Source organism: Anser anser (assembly GCF_964211835.1).
Source record: "Anser anser genome assembly, chromosome: Z".
NCBI lineage: Eukaryota > Metazoa > Chordata > Aves > Anseriformes > Anatidae > Anser > Anser anser.
This window is the reverse complement of record NC_139723.1, coordinates 11,506,032-11,530,662: the sequence shown is the minus strand read 5'-3', so window position 1 is coordinate 11,530,662 and position 24,631 is coordinate 11,506,032. Positions and strand designations below refer to the sequence as shown.

Genomic DNA, 24,631 nt, shown 5'->3' with positions numbered 1-24,631 from the left:
TAATACTCCCAAGTGTTACAATACTACGCTCCTCAGAACTATTGGGAAGAGATGTAGCCTCCTCTTCTCATTTCAGTTTGGCTTTACACCTGTCCTGAACATGCATAACAACATTCACTAGCATGGGATAGGCATTTTTCTGACCGACTTTTCTCAACCTTCCTCTTTGGGACTGAAAAGGGACTGACCCTGTTTAGGTAGACAAGTATTCACTCCCTGGCTTGGAGCAAAGCTGGCTTTGTGACCTTGTGGGTCTGGCTCTCACCTGGAGAAGCCTCTCACCTGTGGAAGCCCCAGGGTCAGGTCCTTGTCCCAAAGGTTATTTCATCATTTATCCAAATGGAAGGAGCTCTGCCAGAGGAGACTGAGGACACGCTGCCTTTGTGAGCATGAATCTGGGCACCCTCCTTGTGGCACGGAGGTTGGGTTCTTACTCCATCCCTGGGCAGAGCAGGGCACAGACTGCTCCTGGGCGGTGAACCTTGCCCTCTGGGGTTTATTTTTGCCTTCTCAGATGGTCCAAAAAGAACCAGCACAGAATGAGAATATTTATCAAGTGCACAACACTTCCCTGGGAAGCTCAGACAGGCTGAAACGTAGCAGCCACGGGAGCAAGAAAATACACGTTTCCCATCTCATTTACTATCAGTGTTGAGGTAAGTAGTTTCCTGACCAGGACCTGGACACTATTACTGAACGGGAGACCTGGATAAGCAATCGTTTATTGGAGTTGAGATTTCCCACTCATAGATGGCTGCATGTCACCTGCTACCCTTAGCGTATGTGGACAGACTGCATCGTCAGGAAGCTCTGTCTGTGAATGGTGCTGGCATCATGCTCTTTGCTGTACTGCAGCAACACTGCTGGAAAGCCCCACGTGGGGAGCAGGACATCATACTGGCAGGTGCTCTCTGAAACCCTGTCTCAGAGTTTATCATCTGCATAAGACACCTAGTTCTGAGAGGGTCTGCCAAATTGCTGGTACAGCAGCACCCATGTCAGCCAACTGTGCACAGGTCATAGCGAGGATGTTTTGCTTTCCTCTGACCAGCAAGTCACCTGCTAGGGCAGAATCTGAAAGCATATCACTGTTGGAGTCCTGTTGACAGGCTGTGGTGATCCACAGCTGCAAACACTCAATTACACAAAAAGCCTCTGAAGATGTAAAGATATCCATAAATCTACCTATATTTCTTACAATTAGGTATCTCTCCCTAATGAAAGAAACTCTCTGTGACCAAACACTTATAGGCATATTCTAACGGACATTGCAACATTTATGCACAGTGAAGAAATCTCGCAAGCTTACACATATAAATTAATTGATACAAATCTTAGGACAAACTTAAGGTAGATTTTGAAGAACTGATCTGTGTATTTCCAGGCATGGTCTACGAAACCTGCATGCCGAAAGTAGCATTTGCTGACAATGAAGTATCCACACCATAGGTCTTCACGAGAAAAGGCTGAGGGCTGTGCAACCGCTTTTTGTAATTCAGCACCTCAAGGAACCTGGCAGAGTGGAGTAACTTAGGAGAGATGTTTCCTCACTAGTAATTAAGTATAATTTTTCATAATGTCTCACTGCACTGATCATGTTTTCACCACTTACTGACTTGAACGTGCTTTCTTCCTCTCTGAACATGTATTCAAGGAAAGAGCTAAAAATCATTTCCCCAGGGAAGCACATCACTTGGTTCCTTTTATCGAGAGCATGAACCAGGAAAGGAGGAGGAAGTGTTGTTGAAGTTGTAGAGATTCTGGGGTAAGCCCTGCGTCCAACAACTGCAGAAACTCACTGGTGCCAGCTTTTAACCTAGTAGTGTGTGAAATCCACTTAGCCAAGTAATCTTGAAAATAACCTTATGGTTCATTGCAAAAAGCTCCGTGTGATGGATTTCAGCCTAAGGATGTCCTGCAGGCATCCTGAAAGAGGCTGCCCCAATGGCACCACTAGCAGGGCTACACTGGTCTTTCATTAAATAAACACAAAATCCATGAGGAGTCCACAAGCAGCGTCTTGTTCTTACTCAAAACAGAGCTCAGGGCAGAGCCTGTGAGTGCTGCCAGCAGCAGGGAGTGGTGTGCCTGTCCACAGGGTCCCAGGGTAAGGGTAGGATATTCTGGTTCTGTGAAATGAGCTCCGGCCTTTAAGTGACACAGGCGGTCTGATACCAGACTACAGACCTCCAATGAATCCAGCTTGGATGGGACTTCTTGGCGTGAACAGAATGGCACCAAACTTGAGTTCACAAGGTTCACAAATTACAGCTGGCTTCTCCTGTGCTGACTGCACGTAACGACAGAATTAGCATTTAACTGATTGTACACACACCAAAGCAACTAGAAATTCCCAGTAAGCGTTATCAGGGAGGTGTAATTTCTTTCTAATACTAAGAGTTTCATTAGTTTCATAACAGTGCTTCTAGATCAGCAGAGTGAAAATACAAGGAAGATTTGGAAACTAAGACCTTATAGAAACCACGTGTGGTTATATAGGTCAGGCTGTTTGCGTAAAAACTGAACATTTTCCAGAGCATGTAATGGTAGGAAAATAAGTAATTTTAGTATCTAAATACAGAAATTAAGAGTGTGGAGGGGACAGTTGTTTAGTCAAAGGAAGAGCAGAGAGAGATGAAGAAAAAAGCTGTGGTTCAGTTCTTTCAGTGCTTCAGTTCATCTTTGATTTCTTTACCTCTTTCTGTTCTTGACATATTACAGCTCTGTGCCATCACTCAGCAACTGTGATCTTACTGTATTTTAGGCCATCTTATCCACGTTGTTTTTCAGTGTAAGATGTCCCCAGTACTGGGACCTGCTCTTACCCCAGCATCTGGGCCATACAAGGGCTCTAGACAGACTACACCAACAATCTGTGCTGATTGGAAAGGCAAATTACTATTGTAGTAAATGAAATAAAATGATTCTTGAGTGATTACACGTTAAAATACTCCTTGGTACACCGGTCAGCGCTGGATTACAAACCTCCTGGTTTTACGTGACGGACTTAATGGACACTGCTAGAAGAAAGATATCTCAGGCTCTCCCTAGTGCAGGTATATTCTAACTACTAATGATTTGCATCTGAACATGCAATTTCAACAGGAGAAAAGCTTTAGCTGAGATTACGGTACAGGGATAGATTAATGATTTTAATACTGATTAATAGCGGAAAAGAAAAAGTGAGTGTGGCAAGACAAATCGATGCATCTGACACTAATTGCTAGAGTGTGGTTTCTAAGACAGAAGCTTCCACATACAACATTTGTAACTCTGACAGCTAATTATGCCTAGATATATCACTAAGTCCCTCATGATTACATAGAATAATTTTAGGCATTATAACTTAAAAATACCACAAAAAGTGTGTTATTTTTTCCCCTCTTTCACATACCTATGAGCCTAAGTCCCAGATTTCCGAAAGCAGATCTTTCAGTACATAAGATGAAAACACCACAGCCGGCAAGTTTAAAATACTTCAGTGGAGCAACTAGAGCTTAACAAAGGAGAAGGATCTTTGCTATATCGTTGCCTGCATCACATGCAGTCTGTGCAGCAACACTGAGAGAGCCTGTCTTTCAATGTGATAGCACTGAATGTCTGTTTCCAGAGAAAGCATTCTTTCATCACTTTTCTCAAGCAAACCAAAAAAGCTCCTTTAATGTGGAATGTGCAGCTTGCTTTTTAAATCACACTAAAAAATGAAATCAAAACTTCTTGCTGTATCTGCTTTACCTTTTTTTACCTCTGTATGTTTCCAAACTTGGACTGATTCATACATCCTCTTCTGCGTACACAGATTTCCAGTTCTTTTTCTTCAAAGCATCTAAGATAATCAGCTCATACTACAGAATAATTTGAGTAGTCAGAACAGTTTTGTGGTGAAATTACTCTTAATTATTAAAAAGAGAAAGCTACATAGAACCAACCACTGAAAACAGAAATGACAGTACTCTTTCCTCCACTGCCCACAAACCCATCCTCCTTCCCATGACTCACCGTAACAAGCCCCTCAAAAAGCACAATATGAATAGGTGATACTAAATTTGCACATCTTTAAGCTTTCTCAGACCTCCTCCACAAGATTCTCCTTCTTAAAAAGGTTTAAGTATGTCACGGCTTCTGCAAAGCTCCATACTCAGCTGAGGTATATGAAAGTGGTGGCGTTTTCCTCATAGCTGCACCAACCTCTTGGCCCCTTGCTCTGTCTTCCTACACATAAGGAATGGAACTGTTAATATTGCCTATAGTTCACGAATGCTCACTGTGTTCAGGCAATCCCCTGCAGATGGAAACAACAAAACGAGAAACCCCGAATGTCACTAAGGATATCTGCAAACTGCTCCCTGCACTCTTCATGTGCTGTCCACGCTCCTGATATTATTTCTACAACTCCAGAAACTAGATGGGACAGCTAAGGTTCTGCACAGGACTGACCTGCTTCAGATGGGCATCAATTTAACAGATGTTTTCTGATTTCTGGTTTTCACTTAATTTCTCTTTAAATCTTCCCTCTATAGGAAAAGCAATCAAGGTACGAGTGTAATTTTAGTAATGAAGTTGTAGGTATGTAAGAACGTCTATGTAAGGACTACTTTTCCGTGTAAGTTATTTTATACTGGTAGCATAACCACAATTACAAAATTAAGATAAAAGATTTTCTTACAGCATGGAGCTAGAATTGGTTACCACAGATAAAAAACAGCAAGGAAGAAAACAAAGAGAAATGAAACACACCATGTATTGAAAAGGACATGACTAAAATTATGGTCTTTTGAACTGAATTGTCCTGGCACACAACGCATTTATTCTGAAATGTCCAGAGAAATTAAGAGGCTTTTATTTTGTCTGTTGAAAGACTGTTTGAAGCAATTGCTTTTTCCCCTTCTTGGTGACTTCAACTCGTTTTCATCGTTCACAAAATAAAGAGGCAGGCACACTATATCTAAGGGCTTGAGAAGACCAGGGAATGCTACAACAGCAAACAATACGCTTGATAATGTCCCTGCATATGGCAAAAAAGAGTGACCAGCTGATGCATTTGATAAATTCATGTCTGTTTCGACGGACAAAAGTGACTTTCTATAATTCAATAAGTCAAATATACACAATAATAAAGAACACAAATGCTGATAAAGTATCCATCTTTTGGTGACCCTGGTTTGGACATTTATTCAAAGGAAGCACAGAAACAGGGAAGAGACATGCAAGTGCCACGCACTTGACACTCCCAGGAAGTCTTATGGCTGACTTTGACTTGACAAAGGAGCGGAAATATGGGATAAAAATCTCTGTTTAACAACACTGCTTTTTCATTATTTGAGCTCATACTCCCACAAGGCAACCACAAAAATCCAGAACGAAGCAGTATTTGAGATACAAAAGTAAACGAATTAAAAGGTCTGACAGTTCCCTCTACGGACAAAATCAGACTTGGCAGTTCTGAGAAACAGCATCAGTCATTCTGCCTCGAGTCGAGGTAAGACAGGAAGAATAAGATTTCCAAATGCAGAGTCTTGAGTTATGAAGTATCCTGAGGAATGTGCGTGTGCATGCTGGAAAAAAGGAAAATATTTGTTAAAGCATAACTCCCTGCAGCACTAATACGATTCAAGACTTTATAGATTCTGCAGCATTAACTACATTTTTCTTCCAGTCTGCTCTTCAGCCTGATACCCAAATTCAAAAACAGTATTTTAGATCGGACACATCTGAACAGGGCCCATCAGGGGTATGAATTTGCACATTCCCTGCTGTGCCCTTTTTGGAAAATCCCACAGAGGTGAGGACATTGGTAAGTGAACTGCTGAACATTGTCCTTCGAGACACCACGCTTCCACTCCCATCCATAACCAACTTACAGGTCTTGGTACAGATGCCGCATATGAGTCTATGCCAGAAGTGTGCATCATTAGTGTCACGCACGCTGAGGCTGCATGTACAAATGCTGTGTGAGCAGACACATCCTGCAACACCAGCCTTCTGCTCACATGATGTATATATGCTTGCACACCTGAGGAGGCAACCTACTGCTTATGGCTCTAAATAACCTTTGTAAAATCCAATATAGCTCTTTCCAGTTCAGATACCATACTCCCATAAGCTAGATGGCCTGCATATTCTTTCCTTCCACTAGTGGGGAGGAGCCCTGGTGAATATCAAATTGAAATTGAGTCAACAGTGTGCCCATACCAAAGGGTATGAGCACAGTGGTCTGCATTGGCAACAGCAAAGCCAGCAAGCCAAGGGAAGCTATTATTTCCTTCTGATCATCGCTCACAAGGCTGTATTTGGGATACTGTGCTCAGTTTTGGGTTCTCCAGTGTGAGACACAAGCTGGAGGGAGTGCAACAGAGAGCCAAAGAGCTGGCTGAGCACTGGAGCTCTCAACATCCAAGGGGAAGATGAGGGAACTGAGCTTATGTAGTCAGAAGAGAAGGCTGAGAGGAGATCTTAGGCTCTTTTCAGTTACCTGGTGAGGGGTATAGAGAAGACAGCTAGACTTGGAGCCAAGAAAGACAGTGAGAAGCGTGACTACTATGACTAGTTCTCCCCACAATTCATGAGACATTTGTAAATCTGGTGAAACTGACTCCCGACAGAGATGTACAGAACATCTATGATTATACTACAGGTTACATTCCCAAACCATATCAAGAGAGAAACAGCTGATAGATTCAAACCTGTTTCATAACAGAAGGTGAAACTTCACTTGTGACAAATGTATGAAACCTAACCTCTAAAAGTGTTTTTTCATTCTCTCTAGGTGAGAGAAAGCAGGACTGCTCTCTGAAAGGATGAGCATCTAAAACACAGCCAAGCTGAACTGAAGCTGGCTGTATCAGCTTACCTGCAGTGCAGCCTTCTGCTGTGCTGCGATGTGCTGTTGCTCAGCATGATCACGGAAATCCTTGTTTAGCGGTGATCTTGCAAGTGCAATGCTGCAAAAAAGAACAAGATGGTATGATACATACCCTCAGATAAAATTGTCCTTACCGTTCTAGACATAGGTTCCATGGCTTCTGCAGCTCAGGATTTACTTGGCTTGTGGCCGGACATCTTTAACAGTTTGGGAAACTGTTATTTGTTAGCATAAGGGAGAAAGGGAAAATGGAGTGATGACAGCTATATCATTTGACCTAGCAAAAACAACTGATGCCAAGCTAAATCTGGAAGGCCTACAGTTCTGAATTCTGTTGTTGATTTCGCCCATGGGTGGAGTCCCACTGAAGTCAGTGGAACCAGTGGGGTACAACCTTCAACGATGTCAGTAATTTTTAAAACTACAGCTTTGTGTTTTCACCATTACTCAGTCACTCAGTGACTGTTCTAGTAACTGTGATAAACAGAAGCACTAACAAGAGCTCTGCAGTCTTCAGTATAAAACCAGTTCTTCAGCAGGTGGGCAGCAGATTACTGCTTGTGGTAAAAAAAAAAGCTTCCTATTGACATAACTGAAATAATGATCCACTGATGATAGCTTATGATACCTGCAATTGATTTTGCTTATGTATCCCAGTGCAGTGTACATTAAGTTTCCAATTAAAGTTTCAAAGTATGTTTTCTTTTCTTTTGGATCTTAAGACTTGTTCACCTTGCTAAACAAAACGAAGAAATTAAAAGGAGACTCTCCTCCCCGCCCACTAATTAACACGAGCAGTCATCCTCCAGATAGAAATCAGTGTGGACTGCCATCAGAGCTGCACTGCAAGGCAGTTGACACCTACCTCTCAAATTGCTTCTGGAGACTGGTGCTAGAAGATCAGCTCTGCTTACTTGTAGAGACAAAAGTAGGAAGTACAAGCGATCCAAAGAAACTCATCAGCTGATTTTTCCTAGCAGCTCCAATGTCAACAGCTGATTTACTAAATCAGTTTTCCAAAATCAGCTAGGCTTATGAAAAGACCTTTAGCTAAACCTAGACTTAAATGCATAATGAAAGCTAAGTAGTAATCCTCTAAACATATTTTGTGACAAATATTAAGATAGGCGTCTGCTGGAGAAAGGTACTAAGTTTATATAAAATGTAAGATTTTCAGTCATTTTGAAGGTATTTAATTCTGTATTCTCTAACTTTTCAATATGATTTTTGTAGATAATCTTAAGACCTCATCACAAACTGACACTTTTCAAGAAACGTTTTCTGGTTTTAGATAGAGGATTCTAGGATACTAGGGCTAGAGACCAGTAACTCATTCACCCTTATACAGACTGTGCCACTATTGTGCTTTACGTACATTAAGTGTTTCTCTGCCAAATTTACAGAAATTCCACGGTCTTATTTCTGATGACTCTGTGGCTTAAAGCCCACAGCACAAGATCCCTGCCACAGAATTGTCAGTTGCTCAAATCCATGCATCAGCCCAACATGGCAAAGCAGAGAGTCTGACTGTTAGTTTGTCCCCCCTTGAAATTCTAGTTTCTAATTCCACTCACTAGCATATACTTTATGTAATTAAAGAAAAAAGAAACCAAACAAGCACTCATTGAAACTCTGCTGGACTTGCAATTAAGTGTGGAAATGCTGTTGCCTGGAGTCAGCGGCTGTACATATTGGTATGACTATTTCTACTTCCTCTCTAATCGGTAGCTGTGCTTGAGTGGTACCTGCACATGGAGTTACATAAGAGATCTAACTGAGGCAGCTTCACATATTCTGCACACTTTTTGACAGTATGAAGGAGTTAAAGATGATCTAAAATCTCCTTCAGAAAAGCAGCAGGCAGCACCCAGACTGTACTCCGAGTGTCTAACTACTGTACAGATGCCCTACGTAACGCTGTGTCTGGAACACGGCATTGCATGTGCTTCTTGCCAGCCCTAAAGCACAACAACCCCCATTTCTCCATGTAAGCTAGTGTATGATTTTCTAGTTACTGAAAATGACAAAAATCCTTTTTTTTTTTTTCCTTAAATGGGAGATATTCCAGTGGCAGCTTCTAAACTCAAATTAAGATCATTGCACCTCACAGTGCTGAATTATAATTACAATTCAGTGTCTTTTACAAAAAGATCTGCAGTAATATAAACTGGCTCTGGCTTGCATGCAGGGAGTTTCAAGGATAATACACTCCTTGCCATAAGCATTCTCCTCTAAACACACAGTACCCTGAAACTAATGGTCTGCTATCTGCATTCCTTAGAGCATTTTAGCTTAATAATTAAATGCTTTCTACATACCTACTCCCTGATTCTTCCTTAAGGTAGACTTCAATACAGTTGAATAAGTGTACCTGTTTCTCCCCCTTTCAAACAGAAATTAAGTAAGCCAAAATTCAAGGTCTGTAAAAATTTTTAAATATTAATATGTTCTTAGCATGCAAGATCTCTCTGACTAGTTATTGAGCATGGCGAACAAACGCTTCTGTTAAGTGTTTATACAAGTTTATAGCTCACTTGCTATTTCTTTTTTCCCCTTTGATTTAACCAGTGATGTCTGAACAACTGTAAAAAAATATATAAAATACCTGGCTCCAGGGTGATTTGTGGAAGACTGGTTTTGCATAAGTAACTTTCTCTTCTCCTTGTCTAGTTCTGCCAGGATTGCAACCCTGTTTTTATTCTGGAAACCTGGTGAGAATGACAGAAAAACATTAGAAAGATTTACTTCATTTTTATGGTCCAGCTCTAACCTTGTGGAATTAAAAATCCAGCACAATATCAGTGTGGTGGTTTTACTCGGGTGGGCGGCCGAGCTTCACCACAACCGCTCTCTCACTCCCCCTCCTCAAAGAGGAACAGGGAGAAAATACGATGAAAAGGGCTCAAGGGCTGAGATAAGGACGAGGAGATCACGCAGTAATTATTGTGACGGGCGAAACAGACTCATCATAGGGAGATAGTAAGATTTATTGCCTATTACTAACAAGCTAGAGAAGTGAGAAACAAAGGAAAGAAACCAAAAGCACCTTCCCCCCCATCCACCCTCTTCCACCTCCTCCCTCTGAGCGGCGCAGGGGAACGGGGGAATGGGGGTTATGGTCAGTCTATAGCGCTTCTTCTCTGCCACTCCTTCTCGGTCACTCTCGTCCCCTGTGCTGTGGGGTCCCTCCCACAGCATGCAGTCCTTGCTGAACTGATCCGGCGTGGGCTGCCCACAGGCAGCAGTTCCTCAAGAACTGCTCCAGATATGGGTCCGTACCACGGGGTCCATCCCTCAGGAGCAAACTGCTCCAACCTGGATCCCCCCATGGGCAGCAGCTGCTGCCAGGTCACCTGCTCCTGCATCGTCTCCTCTCCATGGGCTCCAGGTCCAGCCTGGAATCTGCTCCGGCAGGGGTCCTCCACAGGCCGCAGCCTCCGTCAGTGCAGGTCCACCTGCTCCACCGTGGTCTCCTCCACGGGCTGCAGCGTAGAACCCTGCTTCACCGTGGTACTCCATGGGCTGCAGGGGGGCAGCCTGCTCCACCATGGTCCTCACCACAGGCCGCAGGGGACTTCTGCTCCGGCACCTGGAGCACCTCTCCCCCTCCTTCTTCACTGACCTTGGCGCCTGCAAGGCTGTTCCTCACTCCTCTCACTCTCCCAGCTGCTGTGTGGCGCAGCAGTTTTTTTCTTCCCTGTCTTAAATATGCTCTCACAGAGGTGCAAAACAACATCACTTATTGGCTCGGCTCTGGTCAGCAGTGGGGCCCTTACCAAACATGGGACAGCTTCTAGATCCTTCTCACAGAAGCCACCCCTATGGCCCCCTGCTACCAAAACCTTGCCACGTAAACCCACTACAATGACATTATGATAAATACACTGATCTTCAAAGCTTTGCTCTCGTCTGAAAGGCTATTAATGAATAGGTTTAATTTACCTCTTCTCATTTTATAACATGAAATAGCTTCCTTAAGATATCATACATATTAATACATTTTAAAACACAGGTTTCTATCTCAAGTTAGATCCTACTATGCCTTCCCAAGCCACCTCTGGAGCTATGGCCATGGTACATGATCAAATGATCAAAATGATCAAATGATCAAAACTTCCCTTTCAAAGAAAAGGTAAACTGACCAGATTCTAGATTTGAATGCAGTCACTGAAAGTACAACTGAATGATACCAGTGTAATATGCACACAGGGACCAATTTTTCATGCCAGTAAACTTAAACTATAGTACAGGTTTTATATAAGTAACAGGTAAGAATGAGACCACTAATAAGCTTGCAAATGTGCTTGTACATTAAGTAACAGCCTGTAATTCAATCCATGGAGAAAGGTTTCAGTACACTGATGTCCTTATATATGCAAACTATCCTTAGCCTGAGTTTGGAGAATGCCCACAACGCTAGAACAGAGAAGAAAAATTATATTGTCTGTAAACAACACCAGAAAGTGGCCTTTGTCTGCATGTCATTCTCTGATATCAGAAAGGAACCTGTATTGTAGAGAAGGGGTCCGGAAGTAGAGTGATCGAAGGAATTCAGAAAATGCCTAAAATAGCTGCCATTTATGTATTCTCGAACTTGTCTTTAAACAAAAGTGTGGCCAAACAGCCGTACTTACACAGGACTCTTACACGGTAAAGGACCTCACTGTATCCCACGGGTAACTATGTTGTGGCTACCAAATAAACCAGATACACAGGTGGCTGCTGTGGCCCAGTACGCCATGTATAGCAGAATGACTGTGGGACACAGCTACAGAGAGAACTTTTGCAGGCCCCTGGGTCACTAGTATCACTCCTAATATCAAGAATGCAGACACTTCTTTATCTAATTTGCTGCTAGTCTCTAAAATACCAAGCCACCACAATATCATAAAAAGTAGGTGTAGGCGTCAAGTTCTCTCTCTATTTGCTCTGTACAAAAAGCCAAAGTAATTTCCACTGGAAACTTGTGGGTCGTGCCCTCAGGCCCCACCCTGGGTGCTACGTTGCATTAACACGAGTAAAAAAACCAGTAGCCCACATGCTGTTAGCAAGGCCAGATGAGTAACTCTTAAGGGGAGTATGATCAGTATACTGATGCACAGTGACTTAAAATGTGTTTGCAGTACATGCACTTAAAGTTCATTCCTTTTGAGAGATCTTTTGTTGCTGCTCTATTGCATAATCCAATATTTCTTTTATCAGCATGCCTCAGTGAAGGAGACAATTATCAAGCAGAAACCTTCTACCCTAAATAATAATTTGCATCTTTATCGCCTTGCTATTAAACCCTCACCTTTTCCTTTCACTATGCCTAACGTATGCACCCCTATGACTCAGTGTCTCTTGATCCTTGCTTTCTAGAAAGGAGCTGAGTCATTCATTACTTTTTACTGTTTTTATGCAAGATTGCCCACAATCACCTTCACATTTGTTAACGGATTTTAAATTAAACGTAACTAGTTGCTATTTTCACATTTGTCCATCTCTCCTTCACGTGTTGCATTATTCCCACTTAAACTCTCTGTTTTGCAACTCTATTGATTCACGTCTTCAATGTTTCTCTGCGCTGTAGGTAACATACACTATCTTTTTTTGAGCACCCTGCAACTGTAAGGAGTTCAAGACATTGAAACGTAGCTGGATGCACGCTCCAAGAGATGCAACAGCTATGAGATCTTGCCAACAAGCTAAGATTCAACACTTCTGAGTTGCAGCTAGCCCAGCCTGTTCCTTTTCATAAACTCTGGAGACAATAGGACAACTGGAGTACAACAAAGTGGGCCTGAGCTAAAGACATTATGTCTGCATGCTCATTCTAGACATCAGGCAAAATGATTAAAACTTGACATATTACTCAGTAGCCTCCTGCCAGCGCTTGTTTATCCCGAAATGCATAAATCTAACCTTGAAAGTCAAACGATATGGTGATTGAGGCAGAAAAAAAAAGATCACTTTTTAATATACATTACTATCAGCTAAAAATAAAGACTAAATATGCTTACATTTTATCATGAAGCAGATGGCATGATTCAGAAAGCTTTAAGGCATATGTAAGAATAAAACTGTAATAGAGTTTTAAATGCTATTTTTTAGACTATGATCAGAAACCAAGCAAGATTATCACGATCTTCCATTTTAGTGCAAATCTTGCTACAGTATCATAGGCCAGAAACTCTAGAGGGATTCAGAAGTCCAAATAATTTTTCTACCCTCTCCTCCCCTACTGAGAAGGGGTTTTATTTTTTTTTGTTGCTCTGACACTCAGACAGCACCCATCAGCAACCTACTGTACTGAAGAAGTCATTTAAGAGAATTCGTTAATGATGAGTCGAAAAAAGCCTACTCGCCTACTTGAGGAAATGGAGGGAATACAGCCAACACGTACATGTTAGAGCTCCTCAGCTAATAATGCAAGGGTCCTACAGGTGGTATTTTTAACTTATTTATAATGCAATATAAAACCTGCTCATTAAAAAGTTAATAATTGAGAGGGCAGGGCATGAGAAATCCATTTTCGTTATGAAAAAATGGCATCCTTACAAAATCATTCATCAAATCTGACAACATATTAGAGATTTCCCTTTAGATTCTTTCCTGCCCAGACTCCTAAAGCTTCAGTAAAGGCCGACCTGAAAAGCTATGTAAGTTTCCTACTTCAACCGTAAAGAAAGAAGCCTTCTATATGTAGATTTTATTTCCCCGTTCTGCATTGTAGTACTAATAATGTGGACGTGTCAAATTAAAAAAAAAAAAAAAGCCATCCTCAGTAAAGGCCAGACTTGCACCTATGAAAAGAAGCACGGATTTTCAAACACAGCAACTCTTACTAAACCTTTAAGTTTAGGCTTCCCCTAACTGGTAAAAGTTGCACTGCTGTTTCCAGTTTGAGCAGTGCATGAATATCCTTTGCAGTTTTGCAGGCCCAAGAGTCCAAACACAAGATAACCAAGAAGTTCACGGCATCTAAACAGATTAGTAGCAGTGCTGGATGTCAAATTGAGGACTTGGATCTGCATCTCTAAGGTACCAGAGACATTTAAACCTGTTATTTTTGACATCTGTGTTTCTGACATCAAGCATTGTTTTATATGCTCTGTGAAACAAAAGATGTATTAATAATTCTGTCAGTTAACTCGAGTTATTGAGGTATATATTAATATTTTGTCTGTCCCCCAAACAACATCTGCATGCATCAGTGAATGTAAGTCACTGATTGCTCTATGGCTGCGAAGTTCTCCAGGGAAGGCAACAGCCTTTGGGCACTGTGCTACAGACCAGGCTCGGATGCAGAGCAGAACAGTTGGTAAATGACATAACCCAAAGCAAAACACCATGATCTTCCTGTTTAACAGGGACTCAACGAACAGAATGCCGAGCCTGCCTGCTCAGGCTGTGTTACCCGAACGTGCTTGCATATCTCTAGGCCAAAAGAGTAAACAACCATCAGGATAGAAAGAGACCCTGCAGAACTGCTACAACTTGAAGCTTCCAACACTTATTTCAAGGACTTGTTTCTTCCATTATACCAGAACTCCTCTTCCCCGGAGTTTAGCCCTGTCTGAAGCACTTCTTCCATCTGTGGGGACCTAAACGAAAGTTCCTTCTGGAGCACAATGACATTTCCCTGATCTGAGGGCTTCCTCTAGCGGAGCTCACACATGCGGCAAAGTCTTTGATTTGGTAGCATGCAAGGTGAGCTTTGGCTTTGCTGTGCACAAACAAAAGCATTACAACAGTAAAATAATTAATGCATGTTGCATAAGAACTGTGAGGGTACACTGCAGAAGCATCGTACTACCACACGCTAGAAATTAATTTCTGTAAAATCAGAAGCTGATCGTTTCTTTTCTACCAAAGTCCACCACTACGGTCTATGAACTCCTGTTCTGGACAATATGCACCACGCTGAAAGCCTTTCCTTTTCTTTTAAATACTGTAACCAGTTTCATGCAATCAGTGTAATCAGTTTCACGTGATACTAAAACCCTGAAGTATGGCTTTCATTAAATCCTATCTGGTTTTGCTGTACAAAACAGCTGCAGCTCCTCATCTTTGAGAATCTAATAACGGAGTGCTTTCACAACAGAGACCGATGAGCTAAAGGAAGTCCAGTCCAAAAAATCTTAACCTTTGTAGTCTCAGGCAGCAATTATCAGTAAGCTGAATCAAGTCCATCTAAGATAATACCCAGTTCTGATTAGAGGGAAAGAAACAATTCAGTACAAAAAATTCTGAGTGCAGTCTGTGTGTGCATAACGCTAGTGTTTCATTCACCATTATAGATAAATCTGAACAAGTTCACAGCTCTTCCAAGGAGCTCATTCACCATTATAGATAAATCTGAACAAGTTCACAGCTCTTCCAAGGAGCTCATTCACCATTATAGATAAATCTGAACAAGTTCACAGCTCTTCCAAGGAGCGTTTCAGAAAACCCCTCTTCTAATTGTCCAAGCAGGAAATGACAGAGTGAATTGCTTGAACTGCAACAATATATGTACCATGCAGAAAGATGAAAACGATGTGTTTGTCTTGTTCGTTTTCACTATTACGCTGCACCTGGCCAGGAGAAAGCCACAGAGGCCTTGAACTGTTGAGCATATTTACCTGTGCCTTTCTATTTTTCTTTATAGGCCCATTTAGATGGTGTAAATCAGTAGTGTTTCTTGCCTGCTTTGTGAAAATAATTTTCATATTATAATTAAACAATTCATTTGGTGAGTCTCTAAAAGACAGACAATTGGCATCTTTTATACTTTGGGATATCAACTTACAAGCCCGTGGAATTTGGGGGGAAGCAAACCCAAGGCACTTTGACACTAAAATCCTCTCCTCTTTCCCTATAAATTCACACATTTAAGAAAAAACAGCTTTTAAGTCTATATGACAACATTCTACTCCTTGCAATGATGCTCACTTGGTGTTTACAAACTAAAGCAAGATTTATTATGGTGTACAAAAAGTTTTTCAGAGTTCAAATGTGCAGAGACGACTATCTGCCATCTGCAATACTATTCTCTCTGCACTTTTACAGAAGCCAGTAAATTGTACAAAAGCTAACTTCTGTTGGTCAAGTAGCAAGTAAAATGTCTTTCAGACCAACACATTCCTTCTGTGCTTGTTCTGAAATTTTGAAAGCACTGAGAAAACGAAACGAACAAAAGGGAATTGATCTGGTAGTCCTTCAAAGTGTCTGCGCTCCAGAATTTATCACACCCAGCTTTGTAGGACTGTTTTCCCGGATAAGGATACTCACATACCAAAGTGCTTGAAGGCGTCTCACGTTACTGGGAATCTGAACTCTGAACTCATTTCTCATAACCAGTACCTAAAGAACCACACCTTGGAGGCTTCTTTCTCCTCAGCTTTTCCATACAAGAGAGAAGCTTCCGAGTTTGGCTGAGGTTTCCAGAAAGCACCTCTAGAGGGCGATTTAAGTCCCTCTTTCGATTTACTGTCTGAGGCATGCGGTCTCCCCAGCCCCTCTAAGCATCTCAGTGAGATGGATTGACCATTTCTCTGCCTTCAACGATTTTACTGATGCAATGCAGATGCGTCAGCATGTGAAGAATCGCTTCATGGGAATCATTACGATGATTTTATTTGGCTTTTCCTCCTAGGCTATCTTGCTGTCTGCCCCTGACAACTACTGCTGCCGGGGCCTTGCTGCTCCCATCATGACGTGGAACAGCCGGGACTTGTGGCTGTTCCTCGCCGTCAGTGAGCTGCAGGGTGGTCAGTGCTCGGTGTTTTACCTGAGACAAGTCCTCGGGAAGCAGCCATGGCACGAATGTGAAGGGATGACCGGAAATTCAGAGCTCCTGGTGCACCCACGGTCACTTTACAACCACTTAACGCATGCCTCCTTCTCACATTGCTGCTTTCAGCCCCAGCACCCTGCCCTTCTTCCTTCACTTTTTTTTTTTTTTTTTTTCTCCTTCCACGAACAGAACTCGTGGTTTCGGTGACCTCGCTGGCTCCCTGCCCACCGCCTTCCCCTACCAGCTCCTGAGGTAAAACCTACCTTGTCCCGAGGGGTTCGCTGCCATCCTCCAGCTCCCAGCCCTACCTTCGGCCGGCTGCGGTCCGAACGTTTAACCCCACAGATCTCTGAAAAAAAAAAAAAAAAAAAACAGGCACAACGCGAGGTCGGTTTACTCTGTAAAAGTTTGTATTTTATTGTGTGACGGATTTTATTGTTACGGGTTTTACTTTGTTACGGACTCCACAAACGCCTCAGCTGCGGGGAGGCAGAACCCTGACACGACGCGTTGCTGAAAACGTTTAGCGCTGTTTGTATTGTTCTGCTCCAAAAATTTTTTTTAAGCGGAAACAAAGTAAGTCGTGGCTGATTTATTTATTTATTTTTTCCATTTTTGATTTTTTAATTCACGTTTTATGAATAACCTTTAAGGCCACCCCGGGGGGGGAGGGCAACCCCCCCCTCAGGCAGGAATGGACTCGCCCTCTCAGCCTTCTCGCCCCCCTCCACCCCCCCCGCCGTCGGGAATGGTCTCTCCCGCTCACCTCACCCCTCTCTTCCCCCCCCCGCCCTACACGAAATGGTTTCTCCCGCTCACATCTCCCCCCCCCTACCCCGCCGCAGGAATGGGCTCTCCCGGCACGGCCCGGCCCGGCCCGGTTCGGTGCGACCTGCGGGAGGGCCCCGGCCCCGCCCCGGCCCGGCCCCACTCCGGCCCCCCCCGCCCCCCTCAGCCCCCTCCCGGCTCCCTCCCGGCCACCGCAATCCCCATCCCCCCCCCACCCCCCCCCCCCCGTTAACTCACGGTGCGCGCTGCCCGCTCATGACGTCACGCACCCTTGGCGGGCGGCACGGGAAGGCGTCATGATGGACGGGTAACGCCGGCCAATCGGCTTCCATCGCGGCGGGAGGGCCCGCCCCCCGCCTGGTATCCAAGGCAACAGGGTAGGGCCCTCGCCTACCTCGGGCCTGGCCCGGCCGCGGGGACTTAACGCAGGACCGTGGGTTGTCAATAAGGCAGTCACACGGCCAGTTGTCGTTTTAAATACAGGATTATTATTTTAAAGGCAGTAAATTTACATAAAATAAAGTTGTTTTTTAACCACATTGGAAATAAAAATTATATAAAGTCCTCTGTCGTTTCTGGTGTTATTTCAAGGGGTCTCCTTAATACTGAGATTTTGGGTCTTGATGGTGCGAAATATTTTATTTTTTAACCGTATTGGAAATAAAAAATATATAAAGTCATCTGTCATTGTTTCAGGTGTTATTTCAAGGGGTCTCCTTAATACTAAGATTTTGGGTCTTGATGGTGTGAAATAAAGTTGCGGGTTTTTGTTTTGTTCTGTTTTTTAACCATACTGGAAATAAAACTATATAAAGTCAGCTGTTGTTGTTTCTGGTGTTATTTCAAGGGGTCTTTATAATACTGAGATTTTGGGTATCGAGGGTGGGAGGTGGGGTTTGTATTGGGCATCCTGACCCACCACGGGGGATCTCAAACCTGGTATTGTGTCTCTCATGCACCACAAGCCTTTAAAATGCATCTGCTGCCTCTTTCAGCAAGTCTTACCAGTCCCTAACTTAAAAGACAGTTTCCAGGCTAAAAGTGGAATGAGGGCTTGTTAAAATCAGAGTTGTTTTAGTTAGGGTGGAATTACTCATATTGGTAAGAATGTAGGGAGGGTGCCTGCCAAATGCCACGCGGTTCCATTATCTTGGACAACCAGATATATGCTTAATTGTCAAAGAGAAATTACAATTTTTTTAAAAAAAACTTCTGCTGCGGCCAGCTGCAGCAGATGATGTGGAAATAATATTTCAGGGGAGTGTACAGAATGTATAAAAATCCTATTGGTATCTGCAACATTCATTTGACCTAAAATAGTACATTTTTCATGTATTGTGCATGCAAATTCTGGGAGAGGGAATGTCCTGATGACCAAGTATGCTGCCTGGCTGTACACGCATTTGTACTTTTCAAAGCCTTGCTAAGAGTGAAAACGTTAAACCTGGACAAGTTAGAGAGATGTCTAGAGACTTGTAATTTCCACATTTAGAATTTGGCTACCCGGACTGTTTGCCTGGTAAAGCCAGTCTCTGTGTGTTTGTGTCTTAATGAAACCCCAGCCAGCACCTGAGCAACCAGCAAATAGCTGACAATCACAGGGACTTTTCTGTTTGCTTTAGGACTATTAAAGTTGTGTTAATACTGTTGAAGGCAAACATTGCTGCCATTTGCACATATGGGCATTATTTTCAAGTCTCTTTGCCTAAACAGCTGATTGAACTTCCCTGTTTCTGATTTTTTTTCCCTGTTTGCTTTGTTTTAATGATTTCTCATTGTATCTTAAGAGTTGTCATGTGTGCTGTTTTTTCTGCCTTTTAATTATGCTGTCTTGGGTGATCTGCAGTTCACTTCAGAGATTTTGCATGTCATCTGTTAACTGCTGAGAAGCATTGCAAGTGAAGAGCAGCGCAGAGCCCTAGCTGGTAACCCCACCTGATGCATTCACTGAACACTTGTGCCAGAACCGAGATGTAAGTGATCTTGGAAAATTGCTATATGAGAGGCTTAGCTGCTGGGCTCTTCCATGACCCAGCTAACACTGGTGACAAAAATTTACTTAGTGGACTGTGGTCCTGGGCTGGGGAGCAAGGAAAGAGGGTAGAAAAAGGAAACATAGTAGGGCAAGGGGGATGAGTCCTGAGCAAGGAAACAACTCAACTGCAGAAAGGTTGGGACTCGTTAATTCTGAAGTTTTGTTTAAGCATGATGAAAATTAATCGTAGTAGTAGCTTTGAGCATCTGTCTGAAAACATGGTGCTGCCTCAAGTCAAATGATTGTTTGGCTTTGAGAGGAGTTTCATATCAGTAAATTAATTTCCTCCTTGGGTTGTAGAAATAGGAACGAATGTATCCCTTGAAAGGAACAGAGTCTAATCTCTAGTACATCAGAATACTTTCATTTTCCCTGAAATTTCTCTTTTTTGTTCACCATAATCAAATAAAAGATTGTAAAATGTAGCATTTATATAGCATCTATTAGGAAGTCATTACAAAATCTCCAGCAGAGTCAAGCATGTGCATGAGATTTAACTGGCTTGGGGCAAAAGCCTGCTCTCTGAAACCTCTGCAGCGAAAGACATGAGTTGTAGCACAGAGAAGGAAGGACATTTTTTTTTCAAAATGCAGTTGGATTTTAATTTTGGAACATCTTCTAGAATGGTCACACTGCATATTATTCTCATATATGCGCATGAGCAGACTGATGCTAATGTTATCCTCTCCAAGTAGAGCACAGGTGGAAGAAGAGAAAGGGGTCAAGGAGGTCCTTTAAACGGTAGGAAAAAAAGCCTTTCCTGCCATTGACCTGACAAACCAGAAAAGCCTGACTGTCTGTCTGGTGTGGCCTCCAGCCTACCTTATTGTTTGTTGTCTGTACTGTCTGGAGTGTGCTATGCAGAAGAATCCTATCATTTAGGCTTTAAATAGAACACTTGATGAAAAGCAGGAGGGTTTTACATGTCTGGTCTGGTAAGTAAATTCAACCTGAAGATAGCCTCTTGGTAGTCATTTTAAACTCAGTTGACATTTAACGTCTCATTATCTAACAGGAAGATGAAGATGCATTAGAAAAAGAATGTTATGAAATAGCTGAAGAAGTCCTTCTCAGGCTCATACTGAGCACTTACAAAGCCATCTGCTATTATAAAAACATTCTAAGTGGTATTATTGGAGTACCTGCAATCCAGATCAGAACAGCAGTAACCTACTGGTGCTGCCTATCTTTAAATTTGTAAATAGCTTACCCCGCAGGTCACTTTCAATGATTACTAAGGAGTTTTTCCAATCCTTCCTATGAATGAAAACACCTTGCCACTAAATTCTATTGCTGACAAAAAGTATATTTGCAGTTGTTTGTATTATCTGTCAAGTTAGGGATTGTTTTAAAGTTATTTTTTTTTAAGAGGATTTAAAAAAGCAATTGAGAAAGCACCCAGTTCTCAGAACCCACCACTAAACTGCTTCTACTCTAACAACTGTGAGGGTATCTGATACATAATACAACTCTACAGCACTGTGTAGGTTCTGTTCAAAACTCCCGTTCTTGCTTATTCTGGCCTTGGACCCACCATCAGTAAAAATAACAGGAGATGTAACATAAACAGAACGCTCTCCATTTGTTGCCAAAGATGCTTAATAATAATGTATCTCAGCCCTGAATGAGAAAACAGATCTAAACACCAGAAGTAATATGAGTACTTCCTAAACTAACACTGCCATAGTGGAGGTGCAAAAGTATCCCTGTACAGCCCTGCTGTACCCCTGTCACAGGGGCACGAAAAGGCAAACTATAGGTCTTTCCCCTCTCTATTCATCCTGGTAAAATTCTGAAGAGGTAGCCTGTAGGATTTTGATTTCAGAGATATAAAGGCAGAACTATTTTCTCCGGGAAACTTAAACACACAAAACTGGTGACCTTTGTCTTGAAATGATGAGATTCTTGATCCCTACATTTGCTGTTTGTCCTCTTGCTTGGTTAGTGTTATACACATGCCTGTCTTGTTTTATCTTGTTTTTAAGCTGAAATTATGTAAACATAAGAAATAGTTACGATTTTGGTAGGAGAGCGTGCAATCTTTTTTTCTGGTTAACCTGTGTTACGAGATGGGCATTGAATTTCAGTCTCTTTTCAGTTAATCGCTGATTTTGATTCCCATTTTGTATTTTGTTCTGTTGCTTGCATGTTTCATGTGCTGATTGTTTTTAACTTGGTGAATGTTTACAAAAAAAAGACTACCAATAAGTATGTCGAGGGAAATATTACAGTCCTAAAATTACACCACTGCAGTTAGTGGAGTGGAGAAGGAACTGGAGAATGGAACATTACCATCTTTTTAATCAGTCATAACTTCTTAGCAGAATTGAGACATTTATTTATTCCAATGTTACTATTACTAGGAAAATAGATACTTTCCTTTCTCTGCTACAGGCTGTACATTCTTTTGCCTGCTGCTGGAGCCAGATGATCCACATGCTGATGCACTTAAAGGTATCTATTTGTGTGTGGAAGAATTTTCCTGCAAGAAGTCAGCTACATGGCATACCTAGTTTCTTTTTTGTTTCATACACAAAATATTTGGAGTTGCTTAGCTCCTCTGGTGATAATGTTCGAACCATCACTAGTTCTAATACAGGTATGAGAACTTGCTGCTGACTCTTAACATTTCAAATGCAAGTATTAAAATGTTCTACCTTCTGTCTTTTTGGAGTTCTAGCTCTTGGAATCAAGTGTTTATATAAGATTGTCATCTTCCATGTTAAAGAAAAAAAAAAGATTTCTCTCATGGTTAAAGAGGAAGTTATAACGAGCTTCTGCATGTAATAAGTTGCAGAGAAGACAGCAAAGAAAAGGTCAGTCAGTTGCACACTTTACAAATTACAAGTTTCATGTATTTTCATGATTTTTCATTTTTTAACTCTTCTGGTTCTGAGTACGATAGTTTGCATCTGCTACTTAAAGTATATACATCGTTGTTACACCTAGCTTGCTGCCTAGAGGGATATTTACAGACTTAGTACTCGTTGAATTCAGAGGAAGGTAGGCATCTGCTTTGCAGTCTCATCTTCAGTCCTTAAGAGATTTACAGATACTCTCATCTGTCTGCTTGGTTTCACAAAATCCATGCTGTTACCAGAAATGAGTTGTAGTATATTCATATTGAAATGATCCAGGGATCAATACAGAAAAGACAGTTAACTGCTCAACAGTTAACCGCCTTGATTTCATAGCACGCTAGGTGCTGGAATTCTGAAATTTAAACATGACTACCATAGTGAGAATTTAGGAACATCACCATATTAATAATCACGAGGTTTCTATGTTTTCCTGGTTATGAGTCCTTCTGTTAATGTCTTCTGAACTTTTTCCAACCAGGTTACAGCTTGCTGCATTCGGAGTGCATTTTACGTACATGGATCCAGTTAGTTATTTGGAAGCATTTCTAAGTAGTTTGTGTCAGATGAAAAGACCAAGGATGACATGCTTCAGCTCCAAGCAGAAACCATTCAGGCAACACAGAGAAATGTGATCAGCAAGCAGAGAGGCATGTTGCCTGGCCATGGAGTATTCATAGGGAGCTAAACCAATAAATAAATTGCTAGAGCTTGGAACTTCATCTTTGTATGTGGGAAAGTTGGGAGGTGACCTCACATCACTTCAGAAACTAGATGTAGCACCTCCTTAGCAACAAACATTATCTGAATCACGGAACCATTTGGGTTGGAAGGGACTTTGGGAGGTCTCCGGTCCAGTCTCCTGCTCAAAACACTGTCAGGCATGAAATCACTTCAAATTGTTCAGGGCTTTACCTAGTCAAGTCTTGAAAATCTCCAAGGATGGAGAAAGCACAATCTCTCTTGGCAACCTGTTGCTCTGAGGTGCCCTCATGGGGAAGAAGTTCTTCCTGACATCAATCAGAATTGCCTCTTTCAGTTCATGTCCTGTGTCTCTCACCCTCCTGCTGTGCACCACTGTGAAGAGCCCAGCTCCATCTCCTCCATCCCCCCCCTGCAGGGTACTGGGGGCTGCAGTTAAGTGCCCCTGAAGCTGTCTCCGCTCCAGGCTGGAAGAGCCTTGTCCCCGAAGTTTCTGTTTGCAAGGCAACAGCTCCAGTCACCAGCCATCTCAGCACCCTCCTCTGAACTCGATCTGCAGTTTCCCAGTGTCTTTCCTGTGTTAGGGGGCCTAGAATCAGACACAATATTTCTGCTATGGTATAATGAGTGCCAAGGAGGGGGTGATGATCCCTGCCCTCCATCTGCTGGCTACACTGCTTGCCGTTCAGGCAGCCCGGGGTATTGTAGGTCTGCTGCTGCAAGGGCACAGCAGGCTGGTGCTCAGCTTGCTGCCCACCAGGCCAATGGGTTTAGTGAGCGGGTCTTTTGTGCACGCACACAGCCACAGTGTGCCCAGGTTCCTGAATTTTGACAGGGTTGGTGTAAGCTTCCTTGACGGGCCTCCTTCGGAGAAGGGTTTGAGTCGGAACAAACAGCTGGGTGAGGATGCTTAAAAAGCTCTTGGTAAGTCATAAATGGGCTCAGATGAAGGGAACTGGTTCCTGAGCAGCGTGGCAGATAGATGAACCTGCCTGCTGGCTAGTTTGTGCTGTTTCCCTTCCCTGAGAGATAAATTAGTTGCTGTTTCTTAAGTGTAACTAACACGGCATTCTTCACAGCCTCTTTCTCACTGGGGCCTGGGACTTGTTTTGTTTTTTTTTGAGTGTTAACAGCGTTCAAACATTGCGTAATATTAAGTAGCTACTTATAGTGAGGATGTCTTTTTTCATTGTGCTTGCTGGGATAAATAGCATTTCTTTGTGCAAAGTCCACAGTGCTGCACTCCCACACTTGTCCTCCTCGTGAGCTGACACCTGCAAAGCTTTGCTAGCCTAGCTTTAGGTGGCAGCGCTGCCCTTTTTGTTTCAACGGGCTGCACTCCCTCCCTCGGGAGAAGTTAAATGTGGGCAAAAATGCTCACAGCATCCGAGTTCTGTTTGGTCACATATATGAGTGCATATTTTTATATTTCTATACACAGCTGTAAGGGATTATAGCAGCCTAACAGCGATCTGTCTCTTCTTCCCCCAGTAGCATGTTATTCTATTACGTCCAGTTAGCGCTGAGCAAATTATTCACAAAGAATAATTTATCACAGATGTGCAGCTGTTTTATCTGCTCGGGGAATGTCTTACAACAGACCATGATTTTTTTTTCTCCCCTTT

General features: G+C 42.5%; 1 protein-coding gene and 1 long non-coding RNA gene across 8 annotated transcripts; one reads left to right on the top strand and one right to left on the bottom strand.

The window, feature by feature from the left end:
• Positions 1-4,784: 4,784 nt before the first annotated feature.
• INIP (INTS3 and NABP interacting protein) lies at positions 4,785-17,718 on the bottom strand. Of its 6 annotated transcripts, none has more exons than XM_083818107.1 (5): positions 17,649-17,718; positions 16,886-16,971; positions 9,468-9,570; positions 6,851-6,941; positions 4,785-5,555 (listed from the first exon to the last, which is right to left on the bottom strand). In XM_083818107.1, the coding sequence occupies exons 2-5, from the start codon at positions 16,908-16,910 to the stop codon at positions 5,460-5,462; spliced, it is 315 nt and encodes a 104-aa protein (XP_083674233.1). In that variant the 5' UTR covers positions 16,911-16,971; positions 17,649-17,718; the 3' UTR covers positions 4,785-5,459. The 6 variants fall into 6 exon arrangements, with proteins under 6 accessions (XP_083674233.1, XP_083674235.1, XP_083674234.1 ...); XM_083818109.1 differs by lacking the exon at positions 17,649-17,718 and adding an exon at positions 17,458-17,490; XM_083818108.1 differs by lacking the exon at positions 17,649-17,718 and adding an exon at positions 17,074-17,229.
• A 1,224-nt stretch (positions 17,719-18,942) lies between these two features.
• LOC310889882 lies at positions 18,943-22,922 on the top strand. Of its 2 annotated transcripts, XR_014576865.1 has the most exons (4): positions 18,943-19,384; positions 21,841-21,900; positions 22,121-22,262; positions 22,786-22,922. It is a non-coding gene; the product is annotated as an uncharacterized lncRNA (long non-coding RNA). The 2 variants fall into 2 exon arrangements; XR_014576866.1 differs by having other exon boundaries at positions 18,943-21,900.
• Positions 22,923-24,631: the final 1,709 nt, after the last annotated feature.